The 25791-nt window shown below is 39.7% G+C and overlaps 1 protein-coding gene across 1 annotated transcript in view; it reads right to left on the reverse strand.

Moving 5' to 3' along the window:
- MTREX (Mtr4 exosome RNA helicase) overlaps positions 1-25791 on the reverse strand; it is a 39326-nt gene that overhangs the window by 9092 nt on the left and 4443 nt on the right. Inside the window, exons 5-21 of the mRNA XM_081881402.1 lie at positions 24711-24823; positions 23679-23853; positions 21896-21986; positions 21663-21787; positions 21125-21223; positions 18985-19087; positions 18717-18848; positions 17576-17655; positions 16917-17027; positions 16078-16179; positions 15474-15599; positions 8730-8880; positions 7608-7780; positions 6354-6422; positions 3920-4048; positions 1964-2074; positions 1434-1622 (exon numbers count right to left, since the gene is read on the reverse strand). Of these exons, the coding sequence (XP_081737528.1) occupies positions 1434-1622; positions 1964-2074; positions 3920-4048; positions 6354-6422; positions 7608-7780; positions 8730-8880; positions 15474-15599; positions 16078-16179; positions 16917-17027; positions 17576-17655; positions 18717-18848; positions 18985-19087; positions 21125-21223; positions 21663-21787; positions 21896-21986; positions 23679-23853; positions 24711-24823 (2079 nt within the window). The remainder of the gene's footprint in view (positions 1-1433; positions 1623-1963; positions 2075-3919; positions 4049-6353; positions 6423-7607; positions 7781-8729; positions 8881-15473; positions 15600-16077; positions 16180-16916; positions 17028-17575; positions 17656-18716; positions 18849-18984; positions 19088-21124; positions 21224-21662; positions 21788-21895; positions 21987-23678; positions 23854-24710; positions 24824-25791) is intronic.

Consider the following 25791-nt stretch of genomic DNA (forward strand, 5'->3'; position numbering starts at 1 on the left):
GGCCCCATGTGCCAATCTCAATCCCTGACAGAGTATGTAAAAAAGTCGGTGGTCTTTCAGATATTTGGACCTAAGTTACTTAGGGCTTTGAACGCTAAAGTGAGCACTCTGAACTGGTCCTTGAAATAAACTGGTAACAAGCACAGCTGTTTTAAAGCAGGGGTTATATGAGTTCTAAATGATGATTTTGGACCAGTTAAAAGTTTCCAAGGGGAACCCTGTGTGGAATGTGTTGCAATAATCCAACCTGGAAGTTACCAGAGCATGGAGCAGAGTGACCAAGTCATTTCTGTTGAAAAGGGGGCATATAGCTGCTTGAGCCTCCAGTGATAATGCTGGATCCAGTAGTACCCCCAAGAGGTCCCTTTTAACACTGTCCAGAACAGGCCATCTCCCCATCTACCAGGGAACTCAGGACACATAACACCCATGTTGTATCAGGATTCAGCTTCTACTTATTGGCTCACAACCAGCACATCACTGCTTCTAAGCACTGGTCCACCCGACCCCCTCTCTCAATTCTGATGGGATGGAGCAAGAGATGTATGCTCAAGTATAAGACTACGATTTGAGAAAAAACAAAACAAACCCAGCGGGAATTCTTAGCCCTGTAAAGACTAATTGACACTATCCAGACCACATGAGGCACTACACCAAGATGCCTGCAGACACACTTCCATCAAGGACAAGAGCCAAGTCGTGGGCCTTGTGGGAAAGTGAAAAAACAGTCACCACCAGCCCCAAAACCCTAAGCCTTCCCAATTCTTTATGCCAATCTGATCTGGAAGAATATCAAACACAGCAATTTCTCTGAGCAGCTCTTACGATAATGTTTATACAACTGTTTCTCGTACTCAGATGCAATATTCACATACATGCTTGTAATTACCAAACATACACACAGACATAAATTGTGTCTTTTGCTTTTAATGCTACTCAGAGGTGGCATCGCCCTGCCTGCAAGCATTTTGAAGGAAAAAGTCATGGTGTAGACATGTGAGCACCCTTCATATTAGATGAGATGCATATGTTTTGCTCTCGTTTTAGAGTAAGACTACACCGTGAATCTGCCTTGAGCTTCTGGGTATGAAAGGAAAATCTACCATTTCCAGAAGTGCTTCAGCAATGTGTTTCTGAGAGATATTCCTTCCTCAAATTATCTGGAACTACCACCAATTTACCTGTGTACTTATGTGGCCCATTGCTTTAAGGCTAATGGAATGATTGACAGGACCGATAACCAGGACAGATTCTTTGACCACCTAGTGCAATATTATCTACTACCTGTCAGCAGATTGGCCAGGTGTCTCTCTCTTCACCCACCACCTTTTTTAAACTGGAGATGCTGGGATCACCTGTATGCAAAATGGGTACTCTTATCACCCAATTATTGTCCCTCCAAAATAAGATGCACTTGAAAAGCTTTTCCTTACCTGTGCTTTTCTTTCACAAAGTTTGTACACCGTTTCCAAATTAGAATCATTGTGAAGTGGGTGAGAATACATCCTGTGCTCAAATGCTTCTATTTTTTGGATTACTTTCTTCAGACCTGGATCTTTAATGCCCATGTCATCAATAGGATCCAGCAAAGGAACACCATCAGGGAACCGTTTCTGCACTTCCTTAAAAGAAAAGACAGATAAAAGCAAATGTTAGGATCTAATGCTTTTTTAAAAAGTGTTTAAAAGTATGATCTCTATTGCATCATGGCATAAAGAAGATGTTTTCAGATCTCTGAGAGTTGATATCATGTATTGGTTAACAGACTGGGCTACAAATAATGAACGATCAAGTTTGAATCTCACCTGTGCCATGAACGTCACAGTGGCCTTAGGTATCCGATATGGGCAATAGCAACACTGACCTATCTCACAATAAGGATAACAACTAGATCATGAATGTGAAGTACTTTGTTTTTGGAAAAGAAGTGCTATGCACTTTCAGCTTTTCAAAGTTATAGTACCTGTATTGACTTCAGTACGCTCTGCCTGTTATCAAGAGGCCTCAGGTCTTTGGGTATATATAGGCGAACGCTGCTGATTGCTGACAGAAGATGCACCAAAACAGGAACAACCTATTGAAACATATGGTGATGGATGAACTAAAAATGCACATGAATCTGTGATTGCTAAGCAGTTATATTGTTTTGTGCACAGCATACATTGAGCATAGCCTAGACTTCTCTTACTTAATACACATAGAGTTTTCAGAGATCATACTACACATGTGTATTTAAATGGTGCCTATTGCGTGTGTTAAGAACTACAGCATTCATTTGAGCATTGATTTCCTACATAGTGTGTTCAATTGGCTTCACAAGTAGTTTTCCTGAAGAGGGGAGGGGGAGAGGCAAGCTCCAAAAATAATAAATTCTATTTTAAGATATACTGGAAAATGATGACATCTAAATGATGATTTTATATTTACAACTCTGCCTGACAAGAGAACGTCTCCTACTGACCCAAATGGAGTCACTACAATTATCTTCTAACAATGCTCAGTGACAGAATGTGCCCAGCTTGGGGCCAACTGGAATAGTTTCATTATGGCAAAGGCACTTTTTTCTTCTTCTTAAAGTCCACAAAATAAATTGTCAACTCTGTGTTGGAATGAAGTGAAGGGAAAATGTCTTTAATGTTTAATGGCTGCATGAAAAAGGGAACTTTTCTCCTGTCAAGCCAACAAATAGTTTAACAGACTCTCAGAGCCCGCCTAAAAATAATTAAAAAAAGTCAACAGAATATTAAGGGGCAGATCTTGGGATTTACCATTGAAGCCTGCTATAAGCTTGAATAATCTTTTTTTTTTTTCAAGGGCAGGGGGAGATGGGGGTTGAAGTAGCTTTGCTTTAGCTGAAGAGTTCTAAATCACTGTTATGCATCCTCTGTTCTATGTAAACTCACTGTTATGCTGTCAGAGAATGGTTAAGGCACAGAAAAAAGAAGGAAGACAAGCTATGGATGTAAAATAATCCATCTAGCTACCTAATAGTTCATGCAATATTTCTAAGTCTTGGGATAAAATACACAGAATATAAATTATAGGCCATTTCCCAATTTTTACGAATCACTTGTGAATATAGCTATGTATATTTGAAAGTTAACCCTAAATGATGGGGAGGGGGGGGGGAATTAATAAATGAAAATGCAACAGTTTTTCACTCCATCTTGGCTAAATGTATTATTAGCCAGGCAAGGAACTGCATATAAGATAGGGTGGGGGGGGGGGGATGGTTTTTTTTTTTTTTAAAAAAAAAAAAAACCCGAACAAAAACCAATGCATTACATTGCAGAATTGTATGATCAACTAAAATCTAGTTACCAACTGCCTCTTGGAGGGTTGGGGGACTGAATTTGGAATCAGAAGATTCTGTCAACACTTTTGTGCCATTTTATAGCATTGTTTTAACGTCTGCTACTTACTGCACATGGCCTTGGGCCGTTCTTTAGAAAGACGGCTGCGATATTTTCAGAGCAACCTGAGCAGCTCAACCCTCATGGATAATAGCTGGGTTTATCTTAATCTTTTTCCATTTGGTTGTACACCTATTGCATTTATTGTACACAGCTGCATTCCTTCCTACTTTTGGGACGACCCTTATAGTTATGTGAATAACCTGATCACCCATCTACCCAGCAGGGAATGCTGCAAGATGCAATTTCATTGAGTTAGACTTTCACAACCCATAGACCACTGCACCATCTTTTACATCAAAACCACTTCTGTGATTTCCACTGAGAAGCAAACCACTCTTCAGCAAACGTTTGAGTCCACACCTATCCCCAGGCAGTGACATGGGACCTACTTGTTATTATCAATGTATGTCTATCGTTCTTCCATACTCAGGGTTGCCATATTTCAAAAAGTGAAAAGCCATACAATTGTTGTTTTAATTACTTTATGGGGGGGGGAATCTCACCTGCATCTCCCCTTTTTCATCGGGTTTTGCTGGTTTTGCAGCTTCAGTTGCAGAATTTTTTAAGCTTTCTTTGCTACAGTGCAGGAGGACTTCAGCAACATAGAGTGGGTCCAGCTCACCAGAGTTAGGCTACAGTGGTAGCAAGAAACCAAGTTAGTATGAATAAGGAGTTATTCTTTAACACTAGTAAAAGAAGCGTGAGAAACAAGAATGTTTCCATTAGTTAAGTTCTAAATATTCTTTGACTAATATCAAATTATATAGCTCCACATGTTGTTATTCTATATAAACCTGAGAATATTGATATAAATCCACAATAGCTCCTTGGCCGAGGTGGACTATAAGGCTCTTGATCAAATGAAGTCAATCTTTGCTATGGCAAGTTGTTAAGAATTATTAGCTTTTGTTTGCGAGCCTCTTTCGATCCATAGCTACACAGATCACTCAGTCTATGGCTCTCTGCCAAAATTTGACAGGAAATCTGAAGAGGGTCAAAACTCCAGAAAGCTTGAGGATTATTCAAAATCACAACAGAAGCTCAGTTAGTATACTGAAGATCATGAAATGGTCTAAAAGGATACTAGCATAGTTAAAGAACAGAGTCAAAGAAGCTCTTGGAGGCAAGAAGGTTTCCTTCATAAAACGTATAAAAGCTTAATGAATTATTTGCATCTTTCTTCACTGCGGAAATGGAGGGCAAATTATATAACTGCCAAAATGTTTTTTCCAAGAAGGGAATCTGAAGAACTGAGGATAGCAGTTTGTGATGAGAGCTGAAGTTCTAGAGCTAGAGCCTTATTGACAAACCTAAAACTGACAAATCACCAGGTCTAAATATTACCCATCCAGGAGTTTTTAAATATACAAAACTGCTTAACTTCTAACAAAAATTATGGATAAGGAAGGACAAAATCCAGGAAAGCGGATTGTTTTAGCAAGCCTAATATGTAGCAATATTGCTGCTTCTCCTAAAGTGACCTGAGTTGTAGTTTTGGGCCAACTATTATTTGTGGTAACTGCTGATTTTTGCTTCCCCGACCCCCAAACTGACTGGCATGTGCAGAAGGCTCAAGAGAGGACCTGGCCTCTCTTCCCACACTGATTTTGAGGCACTCATGAACAGTAAGAATCTTTCACAGTATCTTGGAAGACCTCCTCCTTCCCCCAAGTTCTAATCCTAAGAACTTGAGAGATGGGCAACTGTTGTCTCTCTCAAGTCCCAACCAGCACAGTGTGAAGCCAATTCAGAGTTCTCCCTGATGCAAAGAAAACGTGGAAGAGGCGGGGTATTTCGCTTTATGCTGGGAGGCAACCAGGGGCAGGTATTTGCCAGAAAGGGATCTGTGGTTACCGTTGCTCACCTAGACCACAATTTAGTTGCCAATGGCTGCGTTTCAAGTATTTATATATAAAAGGCAGATACAGCAAAAGCCTGTTGGCAAAGGATCAAATCAGAGGGCAAGAAGTGAAACACCTCACCTCATCATACGGCATGCTATGGATATTTGCGTCTCACTTCCTTTTGAGAAAAGAAAAGAGGCTTTGCTTGACAGGGGATAGCATGTGAAGAGGACTATCAGAAGACACTGGAAGAATTTCACACTGTATCACAGATAGCTTTAAAATGGCCAGTTGTAAACAGAAACACATGATTTGTTCCACTATTAGATTACCCAATAATCAAAGTATTTATTCATAAAGACAGTTGTGGATAATACCATCCTATTTCGTACAAAAGATATTTACAGCAGCTGTTTTAATTTTGGTTTAAAGAGCTCTGTTTACTTGTGTCATCTGAACTGCATTTGAAAATGCAACCCATATGTGGAAAAGCAGCTTTAAGCCAACATGTTAAAACATGTGCTGTTTACTCAAACTTGGAACAGGCTGACATATGCATAAAATACTCTAAGGGCACACAAAACAACCAATACCCGGTTACATCATCAGTGCTGGCTGCACTTTAAAACAGGTAGCCAAGTATGTCATGCAGAAAACTCCAAAAGGGAGTCTTTTTAAATTCTGCTGGTAACATACAGCGTGCGTTACACAGGAGAAAAGAGAAAGATGCAAGTTAAAATAGCAATAATACAAAGTTAGCCTGTCACCATTAAAAAAAATAAATCCAAATTATCTGGGTCCCATCAATATCTTAAAAATTAATCAAAACAGCAAGTGAGAGTAGGCAGCGCTAGGAAATCTGAGGACATTATTCCTATTTTAAAGTAACAAAGAGTTTACATGGCATCTAAATATGAAAAGTTGTTCTAATACTGGCAATAAAAAAAAAGCACAGGGAAATACAGGATTCCTTGAGCAGATGGTAGCATATTAGTTATGAACTCTGAAGTGTCATTTTAAAATATGGTTTTTTTTCCAATCAGGTATATATTTATCTACCAGTGGAAGAAAAGGCCATCAGATATTGTTTTACCTTCACATTTGATTTCTTGGAGAAGTTCACCACCACGCCCCAGCCAAAGTCATCATCTTCATTTTTCACCTAAAATCAAAATCAAGCTTGTATATAAAGCTGCATCTGAAACAATAATTTATAACATATTCTGACCTTAAGGGAAATTACATCATTTGTAATACAGACGGTTGCGAACGATCACCAAGTCCAGAAGTGAATTTGGAAAGAAAGTTGGTAATTATATTGTTCACTTCAAGGACAGCTGAGAAATCTGTGAAAATTGCACCCGCCCACCCCTCTCCCCGCTCCAGCAGAAGCCCTTCTGTTTGTGGGGTGGCAAATGTGGATCCAAGCCAAGAAAATTAACAATCAATAAATGTAACAGCTACATGTGTAAACAGCTGCCAAACAGCAATATGCTGGCCACTTGGGCTGGATTCAAGTAACCAGTCCTGTTAGTGGAAGTCAGCTACTACAACAGGGCTTTCCCTGTTTCTTTTCTCTGCCCCACAACCCGTTTGGCTGTAGAGGGGTAGGATAATCCCACAAATAGTGGGCGGTTGGGTGGGATCATTTCATTATCACTTCTCAAGATATATCACATTAATCTCCTATGTAGTGCAATGCCTAGTATTAGAGAGGCAGCAATATGACCCATAATGGAGCTAGCTGTGCATGGGTGACAGTAGGAAGGTATTTCTTTATAAACAAGACTAGAATTGACTTTTCCAATTTCAGGGGGAAAATGACGAACTAAGATTTATAAATAATATTTTTTTCCTAATCATGCTAAATGTCCCGAAACAAACACATAAAGCAAATACCACACATAAAGCAAAACTCTCAGAAACATACTCCTAACAAAAGATACAATTTATATGAACGAGGGAAGGGGGAGGAAACTCTAGATAAAACCAAAACAAAACAAAACACAAATAAATACAAAATTTACAATGTGAACTTCGGAGATACCTCTTCTTTCCTGTGGATATTTTTCTCGGTATGATGATATGTTTTGATATTATTAATAATTTTATTATGCTGCACTGTTTCTGAAATGTTTCATTATATAGTAGTTATTACTATTACTTATTGTTAATAAATTTCCTTGTGCATCTCATTAATGGAGTGTTAAGATCCACAGGTGCAAAACCCCAACATTATGATGGCATAGGAGCCTCGTAGAAGAACTGGATGGTAAAATGCTTGTGTTTCTACTTTAGCAGAATGCACATTACAAAAACATAGAAGTGGGGGAGGGAAACTACTTACTTTTACCAGCCTCCCTGGCTGTAAAAATGGCAAGCAGTACTTTGGCTTGTGAATGTACTCTTCTATTTCTTTACCCAGTTTAGCCAACTGTTGTCTGATTTTATAGTAAATGACCACATTTTCCTCATTTGGAATTTCAATCTCATTGTACTGCTGTTCCAACTTACTGACCTCTGCAAATAAATATTGTAAAACAAACAGATTATATGAAGCGCACAATATGGTAGCAAACCATGGGCAAGAGTATTCCTCAAGGAAACACACTATCCATATGTAGAAGAATCTCTCCCCCCCCCCCCGAGCATCTCATTTCCCCTCCATTTCCTTCCTCTTCCTGGCAGGGGCCCTCAACACCCCAGGGTGTTACAGGGAATAACCTGGTGCAGTACCAGCATGGCTACTGGGGGTGGGACGGGGACAGAGAAGGGGGATTCTTCTATCCTCTATGAGGCTGCCTCTGGGTGTTGCACCCATGCAGAGAAGGGTACTGGCTTACTATTAAAAATTATTTTGTTGGAGAATATTCAATGCTCACTTCTAAGGACTTCTTTACAATTTAAGTGCACACTCAATATATGCTAGAAAATAGAATACACAAAGTGTGAATGCAACAGAATTGTGCCAGCAAACAGATGCACTGTATAGGGATGCTTGTCAGAAAGCTGCATTCGCAGCATTCAGCACTTGGTTTGTTAAAGATTTGAACATCTGAAACCTTCCTTCAGCTGTACTCAGTGGCCGGGGATCTGGCAAGCAGGCAATGAGTCCTGTATATCCAAGGAGACTTTGGGCTTGTGTTCTTTCAACAACAACCTCCTGCCTCCGCCCACTCCAGATGCAAGATGGCAAATTCCTTTTGAAAGGGAGGTCACTTGCAAAAGCAGCTTATGATCTGGCAAGGGCATCTGTTATTAAAAGAAAGTAAGACAGAAAAATCCATGGAACATTCCCAGGCTTTTAGGATCCTGGCAATTGGGGCGAATAATGGTTCTTGTCAACTAATTTCATATTCATTAGTAACATGTCAACTGGCTCTGTGGCGAATACTGTGCAGGTAAGCCCTTTGAACAGAAATCACAGTCGGCAAATTGACGAAACAATTAAGTATTTCACATAACTTACTTTCAACTACTCCTGGAATAGCTCTGTAATGTTGGAATTGGTAAAATGATTTCTCTAACATGTATTCCGGGTTAATTTCTTCCACACGCAGCAGATTTAATACCATGTTGTATGTCAAATGGAAAGCACTATTTAGAGGGTCAGCAGATCCCTAAAAGAGAGAACTAAGATGAGCAAAAGCAGGCAACATTCATGTTTAAAACATTTTATCTTGGAAATACAAATGGAAGCCTGGCATTTCAAATCCCCAAATTATTCTTTACGGTATGTTCACATGCAATTTATATATTGCAAGAATCATGCAAGTGTTCCAGGATAGTATTTGAAGGTAAGCATTACAGAGAGAGACAGACAAACCTAGTGGATCTCTGTAACGCTTACCTGGGAATGGCAGGGAGTGTGTTGCCTATGGAGCAGCCTGCCATTCCCAGAAATGGGAGAAATTCACGTGCAAAGAAAAGTTACTGGACTAGGGCCTATGGCTGCAGTGTTCCTTTCACACTTGAGAGATCATGTTAATCCATCTAAGAAAAGCTGAGAAAAGTCTCACAAAAAGTAAGAATGTCATCCTAACACATACAAAGAGAAAAACTACATCTGAACTTGAAGTCAGTCTTTCACTTGCATTATTTAATAATGATTCCACCCTCTTAAAATATCAACTTAAATTTTATATGTATCCAACTAAAAGAACAGAAAGGAACCATTATGAATAATCTGGATAATCTCTAAGGAAATTAAAAAGCACAAAATGCAAAGGTTGAATGTATGGCTTCAACTTTAAGTGACTGTATTCATTTTTTGAGGTCGGGGGGGGGGAGACAACAAAATAGAAGAATGTAGGATTACGAACCAGGGAAGATTTAAAAAACAAAACAAATTTAAAAACTAACCCACCAATGACAGACGCCTGCTATATTTGTATAAAAAGAAAATTTGAGTAGCTAGGTTAAAGCTAATTTAGCAGCTATTATAGATTATGAATGGAAAGCTGCTGCCACAAGGAGAAATTGTGAGCTTCTGCTCAGCATTATTTTTACCAAGAGGCATACTGTAAATGGATCAAGTGTGGAAGAGCTAGCAATATTGGCTCCACCCCCTGACATAGGCAAAGGGCTCTTTAGCCCACTGCTCCTCAGGGTGATCAGCAACAGAGGCCTGGGCAAAGCTATTCCCTTACAAACTTCAACTGCTCCAGGGTACTGAGCTGCTGAAATGGTCTTTTATCATTGCTTGCACTGTCTTGCACGCAGTAACCTAGTTTGACCTTTCTGTGTTATCTGTAACTTCCCAGTTGTAAGTCTGGTACTGCAGAAATGGTGGTTTCGCATCCTAGTTAAGAAACCAAGATTACAGCACAGTTCACACATTTGGAACTAACAGGAAACTGTGGTTTAAACAAACCATGATAGAAACAATGAACAATGCACACAAGGGAAAGAAAGAGGGGAGAAGATGAGGGCCAATGATAGCTCTCAGCTTAATAATGGTAAAAGTCGTTCTTTTCTTCCTTGAGGGTGAAAGACTTTCCCATTGATGTAGAATGGAATACCAATCACATTTCGTAATGCTCTAAGAAGGGAGTTTATTTTGAGGCAATTTATTTATTAAATCCCATGTTTCCTCAAGGCACTCAAGACGTTTACATTGTTCTCTCTTCTGTCTATCCTCACAGCAGGCCTATGACGTACTTTACAATGAGAGTATAGGGTGGCTCAAAGTCACCTAGCATCATTGCCAAGCAAGGATATCTGAACCTACATCCCCTCAGTCCTATACTCCAACTATTCAACAAAGTTTGGACCATACGTCAAAGATTTGCTGGTACTCAACCAAAGACAAAGCTGGTTCAAGACTAAGTCAAGGGTGGCTGTGTTGGGACTGAGGTGGAAGAAGCCTCAAACTTGTATATTTTCTCCTTCCCTCTGGGGTGGATATGAGTTGGAAATCATTCCAACCTCATAAAACTGTGATAAAACTTCACTATGGTTTGTTTGAAACAAGTCCAACTTGTTTCATATCATGGGTTATGAAGTCGGTTTGTCTGAAACAATCCATAGCCAAGATTAGCCAAGGTTGACATATAACACTAAATTGCAGTTAATAAAAAATGGAAGCAAAAGCCTCTCCTCACAATTGTGCTGGGGGCAGGAGAAGCAGGTGACACAAAGGCTTATTGCAACTTGTTTCTGTCATGATAAATCATGAGGTCTACCGTAAGGACTGAACTAGCCCAAAGTTACCTCAAAACACATGCCCCACCCCCTTTGTATGGTTGTAGGATGCCAATTACAAAAGGTTATTGCAAATTGCACGAGATGGATAGAATCAGATTGCCAACTGTAGTTTGTGACTTCAAGGAACCTGACAGTGAAGGAAGAAAAATAAAGACTTGAATTCAGGGCTTTGAGATGTGTTTTATTCAATGTGTGCATACTGCATTACAGCTAAAACTGATGACAGCTTCCCAGGAAGTTTCCCATTTTCGCACACACTACTTGTTGTTATGGCCTTAATGGCTAAAATAATAAACATTTAACTAACACTTTTACTTTAACATCCTTCCCACCCAGTTTTGTTTTCTTTTTTTTTTAACTGAAAAGCACACCATAAAATACTGCACTATGACCAATTTGGCAAACACAAAGCAGTTGCCAAGGAATTTAATTTGGGCAATAAAGCAATCTGGCACCTGCAGAGTGAGCAAAGAAAAAGGGGAAACACTAACAGCTCAACATTTTCCAGAGATGGAAAAGCACATCAAACATAGCTACGTAGGCTTCAAACTATATGACACAGGGTGGACCAACGACTATCTTCCATGGTATGTTTTTTCTTCTTCTTTACAGGAATCCCTGTATTTCGCTGCTGGGCTTTAAATTTTCAGAGGAAGGGTGAATGCTCAGGAACTCCAAACCTCCTCCCCACCAACCATTGAAAATTGCTAGGGAACTTAATTCTGCCTGTTGTTCAGCAACTGTAACGAACTGTGCTAAAAGCTACAGTGCTTTTTTAAAGACAGATGGAATTCAAATACAGTAAAAAATAAAAGAAGGAATAAAATACAATTAAAAACGAGTATGAATAGTACACAGGGACAGGTGAGAAGAGCCTGCTGTATCAGGCCAATGGGCCATCCAGATCTCACAATGGCCAACCAGGTGCCTGCAGCAAACCTGCAACCAGGGTCCAAACACAAGAGGACTCTCCCCTTCTGTGGCTCCCAGCAACTAGCATTCAGAAGCGTACTGCCTCTGACTGGGGAGGCAGAGCTTCTGACATGGAGGCAAAGAGGTTATTGCCCCCTCTCCACTCACCACATGGCTGATCTGATGAGCAGACCATTTGCTTTGTCATCATGATGCTGGACAATGGTTGAAACCTCTGCACCCTGGTGGGAATGAAAACCACCCACTCCAAACACATCCAACTCAAGCATCTGATGAGCAGGAAGAGAGTAATGAGAAGTGCTTGGATACAGGGAAGAAGAAGCCCCAAGAAAACCAGATGCTGGCATAGCCACCCCTCAAGTTCCCTGGCACCACTGCTCATGTGTGCTGCGTTCCAAACATTTCCTCCCACTGCAGTCACCTTCTCTATAAGACTTGGAGCCATCATGTGCTTCATCTGCCTCCCAGCCCTAATCCTCAGTGTGGAAGAGGACACATAAGGACATGTGTGCACTTAAGCAGGCCTACTCGGACGTAAGTTCTCTGGGCACAGTGTTGTGCCCAGAACTGCATTTATTACCCACCCTCCCTCTTTACTTCCAAACTCTTACAGGAACGCCTGGTTATCACCACTACAACACCTAACTGCAGTTTGTGTGAAAGGGAAGGCAGATGCAACCTCTTTCGGTGCTGTTTCCCAGAAGCTGCAAATGGTAGCAGCTCTAGTAATGCTGGTTCTAGCACCTCAGCCAATTCCACTGTGATTAGCAAAATTGGGGGGGGGTGGCAGATCCAGCCCACCCTTTGCCACCACTGTTCTAGAAGCACTGAATAACTGCTGTCACTTCTTCTGTCTGAGGTGAACAACACTGCCTGATGTGTTTCTTTAGGGGCAACCTTGATTGCAAATGATCATAAAAATTTGGTAACGAAAACAACCTATAAGATACCATTGTCAGAATGCATGTAATTCTACTAGATAGAGGAACTACATACAGATTTAAGGACGTGATTCTGTAGTTTCCTGAAATGCAAGTCCGTGATATGCTGCCTGGTAGATTTAAAATAAGCCTGCCTGGAACAAACATTTAAAAATGGGTTTGAATTGAAATTATTCTAGCTGCTGTGCTCTGAGTAGCAAAGCACTGAACATACTGACTGCTGCTGAACTGCCCTGGCTATTCATCCATGCCAGGCTCTGGGCTGGCAGGTCACATCCCTTGGCAAACTGAGGTCAGTTAAGTTTTCAAAGCCTGCCCACACATGGAGATGCTTGGAAACATATGCGAATGAGCTTGATGCAAAACCAGACAAGCCTGCAATTAAGTCTGTGTGTTCAGCTGATGTTTACACATGGGCTCTACACAGCTGGACAGATTCCACTGGCAGCAGCTTGAAGGTTTGTGTCTCTGTCTTGTCATAAACACAGAGATCAGGAGACGATTTCCAACAAGAGATTAGCTTTGGGGGTCGACTGTAAAATATAGGCTCCTCCAGTAAGAAATAATATGAAGGAAAACTGAATGAGAATGAATACAACAGAGCAGCAGGGGTGGCTAACCTGTGGACCTCCTGATGATGTGGGACTCCCAACTCCCTCCAGCCACTGCCAGAATAGCCAATAGCAAGGGCGGTGAGATATGTAGTTTCGCAACTGGTTAGTAACCCTGTGTTTGAGAGGTGCTTTTGTCATGAAGTATCCACAGCGTTCTTCACAAGGGCAGCCAGTTATTTAAGAGGGAGCATCTGGCAGAACGAAGCGTGGGAAGTGCCACAAGTTGTGAGCCAAAGAGGTCACAGAATCATGTTCAACTCCCACAGGTTTCAACAGATTAAAAAGACATATGTTCAGGATTCCAGCCTAGGTAAATTATATTTCCAAATGAATTGTCATTTTATAAAACTAATCTGCTACAAATGAAAAGCCTGCGAAAAACAAAAACAACCATGGGAAGGTTTACCAATTACTGCATGGAGTCAAGGCAGTGTACAGTCATCTGCATGTGTACTGGAGCTCTTTAGGACTGCTCTTCTTACTTGCGTCCCCTGAAAAATCACTCCTCAAGCTTAGGGGGGACTTTTGGGAGAACTGTTCAATGAGGCCCGAGGCACCATGGCCTTCTGAAAAGCAGGATCTCCCACCCTTCATGGAAACGCTTGGCAGGCAGGCAGGCACAGGCCTCTTGGGATCCCAGTCTATAAAATGAGCAATTTAGAGATCCAGGCTTTCTTTCGTTTTGCCAAACTTCTTAGGACTCAAACCTGCATTGCAAATTAAGCTTTCCAGCTGAACTTTCTTGAAACAGTCTGTTAATTAAATGGAAGTAAGATAATACTGCTCTGTTTTCCCCAACCTGGAATACATTAGCCACAACTAAGATTAACCATAAAAGTTTGTTGCATTATAGGATAAAGTATTGGCCCTTAATACAGTTTGCTATCTAAACCAGCATACACATACAACTTGCTCAATTTTACTTAATGTACAGTATTTTTCTGTCTATAAGATGCCCCCCCATGTATAAGACGCCCCCTATTTTGGGGACTCCGATTTAAGAAAATGGGGGGAGACGGCCCCCATGTATAAGATGCCCCTAAATATTGGACATTATTTTTAAGGGGAAAAACCTAGTCTTATACACGGAAAAATACGGTAGTTTAAATTTGGAATTACCCCCATAACCACCCCCTTCTTTGCTCACTGTCACAAAGCCTTTAGAAGCAATGTACCTCGTGGATTCAAAGGACAGGGGAAATGCCAATTTCTGACAGTTTCCCACTACAACAATAGTTCCAAATGGTGGTTTAAATCTGTTAGTTATTTTAAGCATGAGCATTACAGAGATTAATAGAACAGTATTACTGGCATCTTCCAATGAAAGGTGCTCATTTTCTGCCCTACAAGGAAGCACAAAATGCTGCAATTAACATGGGTCTGCCACCAAAGATGGCAGGCCAGTGTAAAGTTCCTCCTCCTTCACAACATGTAGTGCATATTATTCCATTTCCCAGCATCTTACTATGAATTTCCTCACATCACATTTGCTGCCGTTGGTGTAGAAATACAGTGGACAAAGGGTGAGTTGTATTACAGATGTGGAACTGCAATGTGTACTGAGGTAATTGGGAAACTAACATTCTCTTTTGCGCAATGCATTCTCCCTCTAGGGAGAACATTAAAAACCCAAAACCAAACACTCACCACATTATGCACAAAATGGGCCACATCACTCTACTCTGAATTCACTCTTATCTCTAACAAGAAGTTACGAAACACCTGCTTTGTTATCAAATCTGGAACCCTCCGGTTATGAAACATGGAAGTCTAGCGCCAGCTTCCGATTCACATAAAGATTACAGGTTAAGATCTGTACTTCAGCTGACTGGAGGATGGGGGACCAATGCAAACACCAACCAACAGCATAACCTTGCACAACTATTATCCTGAATGAAATACAGGATTAATATATCACTACAGTAACTACTGTTGGAGGAAAGTTAAAATTAAAGAGCAGTATTTCACATTATGCTCTTTATACACCTTTAGCAATATTCTTGTCAGAGATCAAGATACCTTAAGAAGTTGTTTTCCAATTGTTGGGCTCATCTTTTCATCCACCATCAGAATAACTATTCCCCTATCATCCATGCCTCGACGTCCGGCACGACCAGACATCTGAATATATTCACCGGAGGTGATCTGAAAGAATAACAGAATTAGACAAAGAGGCATATGTGCAAAAAGAAGGCAAGGCTCTCAGTCCAAATGGGAGGGAAGCTACATGAGGGATGAGGCAGGAGGAGGGGATACAAAGGCTGAGTAAGAAGCTATATTTTTAAAGCATTTTTTGCATATAGGAAGTGATAGTGCCAACAGTATTTCAGTATTCCAAAAGTAAGGTTACTAACAGAGAGAAGGGAGGCAACAACAGGAAAACTGAAGCAGACTGGTGAAACAAAGTGTGCGTATAAAAAAATAAACGGAAGGCAAAATCCAAGCAACAACATGTAAATGTTTGGAGACAATGTCTTTAGAATCAGCAACAAAGAAAACCCTGAAATTAAGCTCAGAATGCTAATGGTAGCTTTCTGTACTCACGACTGATGGGTCATAAACTTAAGTGACTTCAGCTATGTGTTGCAGCATTTTGCTTATCTAGCATGTTGTATCTGCTTACCCATCGGAAATCCTTCCCATCAAACTTTCGGGCACTTGTGAACAGCACTGTTCTTGCCGGCATGTTTATTCCCATAGCAAAAGTCTCAGTTGCAAATAAGGCCTACGGAAGCAAAGCTATGAATAAGAACAAAGTAACTCTGTTTTGGAACATGAGATGAAGAAGACTGAACTAAATTTCCCTGCATTTGGATGGTCTATAACCCAAATTCAGAATAAAGCTAGGCAACTGAAGGCTCAGGGGCAACCGGCTTCCAGACGTTTACTACCTGACCAACGAACTACCTCTGATCCCAAGGATATATCTTTATTAGCCATGCCCTTCTGTATCAGAACAGTAACAGGCAGAGGGCTCTTTAAGCTATTCTGTAGCATGGGCAACAAAGAAAGATAGAGGTGTCTGTTAGTTAGCAGCTGGCTTGAATGTGAGAAAGTCGCAAAAATTAAGTGAAAGGATCTGTCAAAAATTCTCTTGCTCCTCAAGTCAAGGAGGAAGTTGTAGAAAAACACTTGATTCTTACAGTGTTTGTCAGCAAGAATGTTCCTTCAGCTGTCACTCAACTCATGCCTTTGGCCCCTTTGCAATATTTGCTGCTGAGTAGGACCTTACAATATTGCACACATTAGTTTAGAGATAAATGCCCTGTCCATATGACTGCATCACAAAACCCAGCAATTAACAGCTAAAAAGCTCATAAGAAGCATTTTATGAAGGAATTTGCTGTGGTTTTTAATTTATAATCTGGTGTTTCATGGTGCATTCTGTGGTGACAAAGATCCAATGTGTAAGGACACTCATAAACTGAAGGAAATTACCAATATATGCCTAATGGTACATACCTTGATCAATCCTTCAGAGAAAAGTATTTCTATGGTTTCCTTTAGAATAGGAAGCAACCCCCCATGGTGGATTCCAATGCCTCGCTTCAAAAGTGGAAGAACATGCTCAACCTGAAAACAAATATGGATCACATATTTCACCCACAAAAGGAGGGATCAAACCTAATTACATAGATTTATCAGGCTTGTAAGTAGTCACTTGCCTAACTGCTTGTTCCAAGTATTTTCTCCAGGCTAACTGAAAGGAGGATTTACAAAGACTGGCTATTATTATTATTTTGAGTCCACAGATCACTAATTTAGGCATGTGTGGCTACATGAAATTCAATTTCAGTGAGCATGTATTCATGGATTTCCTTGTAAGTCTAAAAGAGAGCATTCTAAGAGTCAACTCTTACATCCGTTGAACACATCATCAGAACTTTGCTTTCCAAGGCAACAAAGTTTTGTCTACATTGCCTAGGATTCCAGTCAGGCCATTCAACTTGATAAATAAGTTTAGAAAAATAAAGTGCTCTATGAATGTTAAGATGGAAACAGATGTTGGACATTACTTTTTGGTGGCCATGTAGCATAAACTCACTTTAATGTCCCACTTTCAAAATGCACAATAATGCCCTGAGAATTCTGAACAGTCTTAATTATCCTTAAGCACTCACTTGAGGAAGTTTTTTGTCTTCATCAGACAAACAGTCAATTGCATTATTAAACACTTCTTCAACCATCCTTTTTTCTTCATCTGAAAAAAGGAAAAATCTCTGCATAAACATTTTTGTTCTATATATAAAAAATCATGCTTGTAACCCAAAGGATATAAAAGTACCATAAAAAAGCCCACTAAAAAAAGTTCTCTGTACAAAATAACTTGACTCATAAATAGTAATGGGGATGTGGGATAAATTGGTAAGATGTTTCTCTTGCCATGTTACACAGCTCAGAGGCCTCTCTGGGTTCTTTAAAGAACCCTCAACACCACACCCATTATAGAATTGTAAATACAGGCAACATAAATAAGTCAGATTCTGGCACTTTTAATAAGTTTATATAATAATTCATTAAATGTTAATTATACGTAACAAGAACATACAAAAATTCTGGGATCGACTTTTTTTCATCTGTCAAACAATGAAATGTTGGAGAAATCGTTAAAGAATTGGCAGATTACTTTTGTCTTCTGCAGTCCAGCGTTTGGTGGCAAAAGAGCTCTCCGGGGAGCATGACACATATAACTCTTACTGTGGAAAATTGGCTCAACAGCAGTGTGCTCTTGCAATGCTCCAAGCACACAAAGAGATTCAAACTGTAATTAGTTTATTTAAATAAAATTTTATGAGTAAAGTGCAGAAATTAAAAAGACAATTTTATTTTGCAAACTGTACTACTGTGAAAACAGACACAGCATTCTTGCAAAAAACACTGTCATGTTGCGTGCCGAAATCCACAGTAACAGGATCTGAACTCTGTGAGTCAAGGGGACTAGTTTCTGTCTTAAACAGCAGTTCCATATTCTACAAAGCAAACTGCTTTTGAATCAGAGGAAGTCTCAAAAGCCATGTTTTTGAAATAAAAAGGGTTAGCACACAACACTTGACTTGAGACGAAGTGTTGTGTGCAACTAAGTTATACTCAGAAGAGACCTATTGAAATGAAGGGACCTATGCTTATAATAGACATTCATTTTAATGAGTCCATTCTAAGAGGAATTTTCTAAGATGAATACAACCATAAGCAGCTTAGATCTTGGTCGTTGTTAAGTAAACCATCTATTAGAAGTATATGCAGGAAGAAGTTAGTACACACCTGTATTGAAGTCCAGTTTTGTCATTTGAAGAGCATACGCTTCACAATCTTTCTTACTGAAACTGAATATAATTACTGGTTGAAAGTTTCTTTCCATTATCATCTTTACAATCTTAAAAACATTTGACGGACCTACGAAGACAGCACAGTCAGAAATAAGTATAAATGTTGTGGAAGGATGGGAGGCAGAATATATTAATTTTTACTGCTGTAAGTGCAGTAGCTGCTTATCTCACAACACATTTTACACTGGAATGTTAATACCCACCTTTTGTTCCTCCTTTTCTGCCTTTTTGGTCCCCTTTAGCTAAGTCACCTGCATCTCGAAGGACTTGCATGGCCGTGTTAAAATTATCTTCTCTAAAATCACCCTGGGGGAGGGAAAGTGAACTTTATTGACATGTAAACACCACCATCCAAATGCAAGAGGTGTCACCAGGTTCAGAGAAATCCCAAGGTTTGCAGAAGTACAAAAAGTCCACCTCAGAAAAAAAGTCCATGAACAGGGGAACAACCCAAAACAGCCCAATGAGCACTGAGCATGTGCAGTAGCCACCATATCCCAAGAGGCTGTTGGAAGAGAAAGTTGGAAAACCTCATCCCAAAGAAACTAGAAAACCCTGTATTTTAAAAATCACAGCATAACTTACACAACAGCACAGCTCCCTAGAGCAGTGTTCCCCAACCTGTGAGTCATTAACTGCAAGCAGGATTCAGGCTTTATAAGGAAATCCAACATAATGACTGCTTTTAGTCCTTAATGTCCTTAAATGTCATGATGATACAACTTGGTTTTGATGGCACATTATAATGTGCTGTTGACGCTTGTAAAGTTGCTCTCTGGCGGCACATCCAGTGACAGCTCACTGTGCGAGGGCCTTGTGGCAAACCAAGTTAGTTAATAGCTTAATCAAGGGTGATTTGAAGTTTGCTTAGTCAAAATTTGTCCAATGCTTTTCTGCGGAGAAGCTTGAGTGGATGTGAAACCCATTTGTAACTGATGTTACAAAGTTGTCTTTATAAAAAGAACAACTCATTGAGCTGTCATGTGATAGGACCCTCAATTACGGTAATTTTTTTTAGATGTGAGGTAATAAATAAATAAATAAATAAACAAATAAATAAATAAAGAAAACCATGCCCATCTGGCTGGGTTTCCCCAACCACTCTGAGCAGCTGAATTATCTGAATTTTGGCTTCATGTTAACAAAACTACTGAATACCCTGATCTTGCTGATGGAGTAACACCTGTGATGCTGCCATTTGGTAGTGCATATCTTTGCAAAGCAGGGTTTCCAGCAATGACTGCTATGAAGATGAAATACAGTAGCAGGCTATGTGTTAATAATGATCTGAGGCTTTGTCTGACAATCATCTAACACCATATTGACCTACTCATTGGCAAAATGCAAGCTCAGCCATCCTACTCATGCATGCCAAAATAGCCCATTCACAGTTTGTTATAACTAACGCTGTTTGTGAAACTCTATGTTTTTGGAATAAATTTTTAATAGCTGATGCAATCAATGATTGGCGTTCCTACATTCCCATAAAAACTGTGATTGCCTTTGCAAGTACTATCAATCTTTCAACAAAATTTCACATTAATATGGGTGCTGAGTAAAGTTTTGCTTGTGTTACTCAAGTAATGGTTATAAAATAGGCAAGCTTGTCATTAAAATACATGAAACTGATGGTTGTCGAAGACCCTAGCTCCAAAATTCATGTGACTATAAAGCAATGGGTCACTATTCCAAGTAAATTTGGACTTGTGGTCACCATGCTGAAAAGGTTTGGAACTGTTGCCCTAGAGACCCAGGGCAGTTACAATGAAAATGTATCATACACTCAAGAGGCTGAAACACTATCATTATTATTATTTTAAAAAACCTTAACAAAGAATTCAGCCTAAATAAGAAAATATGATCTAATATTTAAGGAGCCCCACACTGTAGGATTATTTGATACAAAAATTTTCCAAACTAAACCAAAGACTCTCTCTATATCCTAATAGAGGAAGTCGTTTTCCTAGCACTGATCCCTACCAACCAGGCAGAAGAGGGAGTTATTAGCAAGCCTGGAGGAATCTCAAGATTTTCAAAACACAAAAATATTTTCAGCTTTCTGCTCTTCTATGCTGCATGGCAAATCATTTTGGAAACTAGGAGGGGTATTCAAAAGCAGACTTTGCTATGACACAAGGTTTATGTGCCATAGATGCACATATGACACAAGTTTATGCTTATGGCTCAGTATCTGCTGTTCAATTTAAAAAGTATCAAATATTGTAGTGGGCTTTCACAAACCTTTGGATGTGCCTACTGGCCCTTATTCTTCACCCCACATCTTTTTTTGCATTTAACATTACAAGTACAGGCATCACCAAAATCAACTGAACAATTCCTTACATTTTCATCAACTACAAGATGGAGTCCATCTCCCCCTGCTGGGAAGATATAATGTTGCAGCGGAGTGGGTCGATAATCTGTGTAAATCACATGACAAGGCTGGAAGAGAGAAACCCAATATTTACAAAATGTATAGTGCCTTTATAAGCAGTACACAGTGTATTAGACATGTTCAACCTCTATATTACAACCAGCTGAGCTAGGTTACTAATACAGGCTTCTCAACAAGATGAATGACTCCCTTCCTGTGAAGGCAAGCTCAGTCACAGGATCTGCCCATTACTTGAAGTCAGGGACAATTCTTGGTTCAGACATTAAGTAAAAGTGAAATAAAAAGCTTCTGAACTCCTCCAAGGGGGCAGGGGGTGGTGTATGCAAGCCAGGAGGAGGTTGGGCTCATTCACATAGCCCAAACCACAGTTTAACATCCAAATGAAGTCACTGAATTAACTAGAAACTTCTAAGGCATCATTCTCTAGAAATCACTGCCTTCTAATGCAGTATGATTCCAAAAGTTATTTCACATATAGAACTTTACCTGTTTGTGAAGATGGCATATCCATTCAGCAAACTGGCGTGCATTTGGAATAGTGGCAGAAAGGAACACATAGTGAACGTTGTCTGGGAGTAAAATGATGGTTTCCTCCCATACCACACCACGTTCTAGAAACAGAAAACCCACAGGAAACGTTGTAAGACAGCACACCATCACATATTTCCATCTGGTTTCTGCATGTATGAATCCATACACAATTAGCAAAAATGCAATACCTGAATCCCTCATGTAATGAATTTCATCAAATATAACCCAAGCAACTTCACGCATGACCTCAGAACCTCTGTAAAGCATACTTCTCAAAATCTAAAAAGAAAAAGAAATTTCAATTAGGAAAGAAGACTGTGACAAGGTCACTGCCATAATTCACCTTCAGCCCACAGAACAATGCATATAATGATTTATAAACAGAAATAAATACATTGGCCAAAATCTAAGCACTATTTACAAATAACACTGTGATGCAAGATTTCTTTAAGGCCCAGGATCCAAAGTGAAATTTCATGAATCCTTTACTTATAAAGGATTGCAACTGCTGTGAGTGCTGGAAAGAAGCCTGCACCCTCCTGCAAGTCCCATTTCCACCTGGTCTAGGAGGCGGGGCCCAGACTCACAGCCACTGGGACATTGCTGGAAGAACTCTTGGGTTGGGGCAACCGGCTAAAAAGGTTTACAATGTTTTAAAGGGTTCTAATTTTGGTTCCTATGTTTTGTTTTTGTCGGGTTGGGGTTGGTTAAATGTTTAGTTGGGGCTGACGGTTATTTTAAGTTGGGTATAACTGTAAACTGTTATTATTGTTATCATCATAATCAGCTTTTATTGTGCTAGCCATAGGCCATGGCATCATTCAGAAAAATAACAAAAGGAAAAACAGCAATAAACATAAAAATCATCAGGCACCACACATACAATATAAACCATGGTCACAACTACTAAGATTGTTTGTTGCATAAAATAGAATAGCAAAAGATTCTCTAGTAAAATGTGCCAAATTAAATATCCGAATCCCCTTTGCAGTTGACCGCTATTTTATCTAGTTCTTTCCTCCTGATCTTCTTAGCTGCCAACGCATAGAGTGCTACTTTATAAGTTACAAAGTCATCAGTATCCCTCAGCAGCCATTTCACCCTTTTCACCCTATTCAAGTGAGTTCCATTCGGAAACGGGTTTTATGAATCGGTCTCGTGGGTCTATATATAACGGGCACTGCAATAAATAGTGGCACAGGTCCTCCACACAGGGTTGCCCACACAGACAAAGTCTCTCTTCATAATGTACTTAATTGTTATTATTTTTGTTATTATTGGTTTCTATTGATTTGTTTGTTGCTTGTAAAGGATATTCTCTTTTTTTATGTTTTGTTGTATTTTTATATATATTGTAAGTCGCCCAGAGTGGCTGGGGAAACCCAGCCGGATGGGCGGGATATAAATTTTAAAAATTATATTATTAATTATTACAGTGGAACCTTAGTTCTCAAATGGCTTAGTTGATGAACAAATCGGCTCCCGAACACCAAAAACCTGGAAGTAAATGTTCCGGTTTTCAAAAGTTTTTCAGAAGCCGAATGTCTGATGAGGCTGTCGGCTATTGTTTCCAAGGTCCCTGTGCCAATCGGAAGCTGCACCTTGGTTTTCAAACATTTTGGGAGTCTCAGATTACGTTCGAGAACCAAGATTCCATTGTATAATAAAAAAATAGTTGCTATATGGGAACTTAAGACTATAGACAAGGAAAGCTGCAATGACAGAGGGAAGTTAAAATGGTTCAGCATAGTATATTGACTTTTCATAGTTATTTTTGCTATAGACAACTATTTGTTTTATCTTCAATAACACAAATTGGGTATTGCACGCTGCAATTCTAAACACACTTACTAAAGAGTAAGCCCCATTGAACACAGTGGGACTGATTTCTTCGTAAACATAAATATGAGCCACCAACACTCCAGCAGAGCAAACCAGTGTCAGGACAGGATAACTCCTAGACAAACCTACCTCCGTTGTCATTACAAGACAAGATGCTGTCGGATTGATGGTGACATCCCCTGTCATCAGACCAACATCTTGAAATTCTTCATACATCTCACGATATTTTTGGTTACTGAGAGCTTTGATGGGACTAGTAAATATCACACGCTGTTTTTCCCTTAAAGCCAAAGCGATGGCATACCTGCAGGGCATATGCGATTCAGCATTCATTAAAAGCAAAGATACTTCAAAACACTTTTCATTGCTATTAGATCTATCAATAGATTTGTACAGGGGACACATTTAGAAACAAGCTACAGGCTGAAATCCAATAAATGCAAATAGTAGTCCAGTCAATGTAAAACAGGAGAATGGATGAGAAAATCTCAAGCAGTCCAATTCCACACTCTTTGGTGTTTCTACAACCTGCTAGCAATCTGCCCCAAACACTTAACAGCCTAAGAACTGCAGATCTATAAAAATAAACAAGCGACACAAAGGATCAGATCCAGACTTTACCATCCTGAACAGAAAGTTGTCTTCTGTCCACAGAAAGCTTTTGACCCAGTAGAGGGATCCTGCTGGTGCTGGTGGGGAATTCTGTGATCCCCCCTCCCTCTACAACCTCCAATGCCACCCCAAGCCCTCCAAAACAGTGTGGGAGGTAATACTAGGGACTGGCAAAAATCACTTTCCCCTCCCTTCTACTGGCAGCCTTCCAAGAAAAAATCTTTTGGAAAACCGAATTAAGCTTTTCCAAGTGGTACAGCAAAACTAGTCATGCAAATAAAGAGTCAAGACACGGCCAGCACCCAACCTCTCTAGAGACTTTCCTACATCCCGATTCTCCCACACCTATTCATGTAGAGAAAGAATGCAACTGCCAACACCGTGAGCGACAAAACTGGAGAGGTGATATACAGATTTAAAAAGAAGCCCAAGATCACCTGGTTATCTGCAAGTGATTTTTTACTTTCCATCACTGAGTATTTTGGAAAAACTTACAATAAGCGCCCCCCCCCCCGCATTTATTTTTAAATTCATCTCAGAATTACTTACTCTGCACACACAGTTTTCCCTGCTGATGTATGAGCAGACACCAGCACCGACTGATTGTTATCCACACACAGAATAGCTTCTCTTTGAAAAGCATCAAGAATGAATGGATATTCCTGGGGGGATAAAATCAACACATATACCTTAATTTTTGTCAAGTATCTTCGTAGAATGTAACTTTGTATTAAAATTTTAGAACAACTGATCATAAATCACTCCAATGTTTCTCCTGAATTCATTACAGAGTGGAGCCTTATTATTATTATTAGAATAGGCTTTTCACGTATGTACTTCAAACTCCAAAACATAGGAAACTGCACCCCTGATACTAATCCCCACAAGCTGGCACATTTCTGCAAACTGTCTTGACATTATAAACACTGTATATCTCATGGGATACTGAAATGAATACAACTGCTAAACTATGGAAACTGATATCCCAATGTATGATGGAAATTACACTTAAAAGATCATTGTGAAGAGAGCTTTGCCATCTTGCTTGTCTACATGGAATTTATGACTAGTGCAAATTGAAAAATAGAACACTTTTGATAAACACATTATCGCTGCCTTAAAACCACCATCCTAAGACTTCTGTTGTCTGCTAACCTTCTTCTAAGAAGCTGCATTAATAGATTTTGCTATACTTCAAGTTAATGAAGAAACACACAAGAATGTGAATAAACACCTTCACCCAACCCATAAGCAAAGGAAATATCCCAATGCTAGAATGAGATCAAGAGTCCCAGCTAATAATATTATTGCTATTCTCATTCCAGTGTTAAACTGAGCTTTCCAACCAACTTTAACAAAAAGGCTGGTCAAGTGAAAAGTCATAGGAAGCTGCCTTATACAGAGTAAGACCACTGCTCCATCTAGTTCCATACTGTCTACTCTGACTGGCAGCAGCTCTCCAGGGTTTCTTAGCCTTATTTGCAGATTCCAGAGATTGAAACAAGGACCTTTACAATGAACTCTGGATAATGCTTTTGTCCAAAGTGCCTTGAGCAAACAGAGTGATTCACTGCATCATCTTTCTGCAACACTCAATAAGTATCAAACCAAATATGTTTAAGGCCATACA

Source organism: Podarcis erhardii (genome assembly GCF_964252035.2).
Source record: "Podarcis erhardii genome assembly, chromosome: 11".
In the NCBI taxonomy this organism is placed as follows: domain Eukaryota; kingdom Metazoa; phylum Chordata; class Lepidosauria; order Squamata; family Lacertidae; genus Podarcis; species Podarcis erhardii.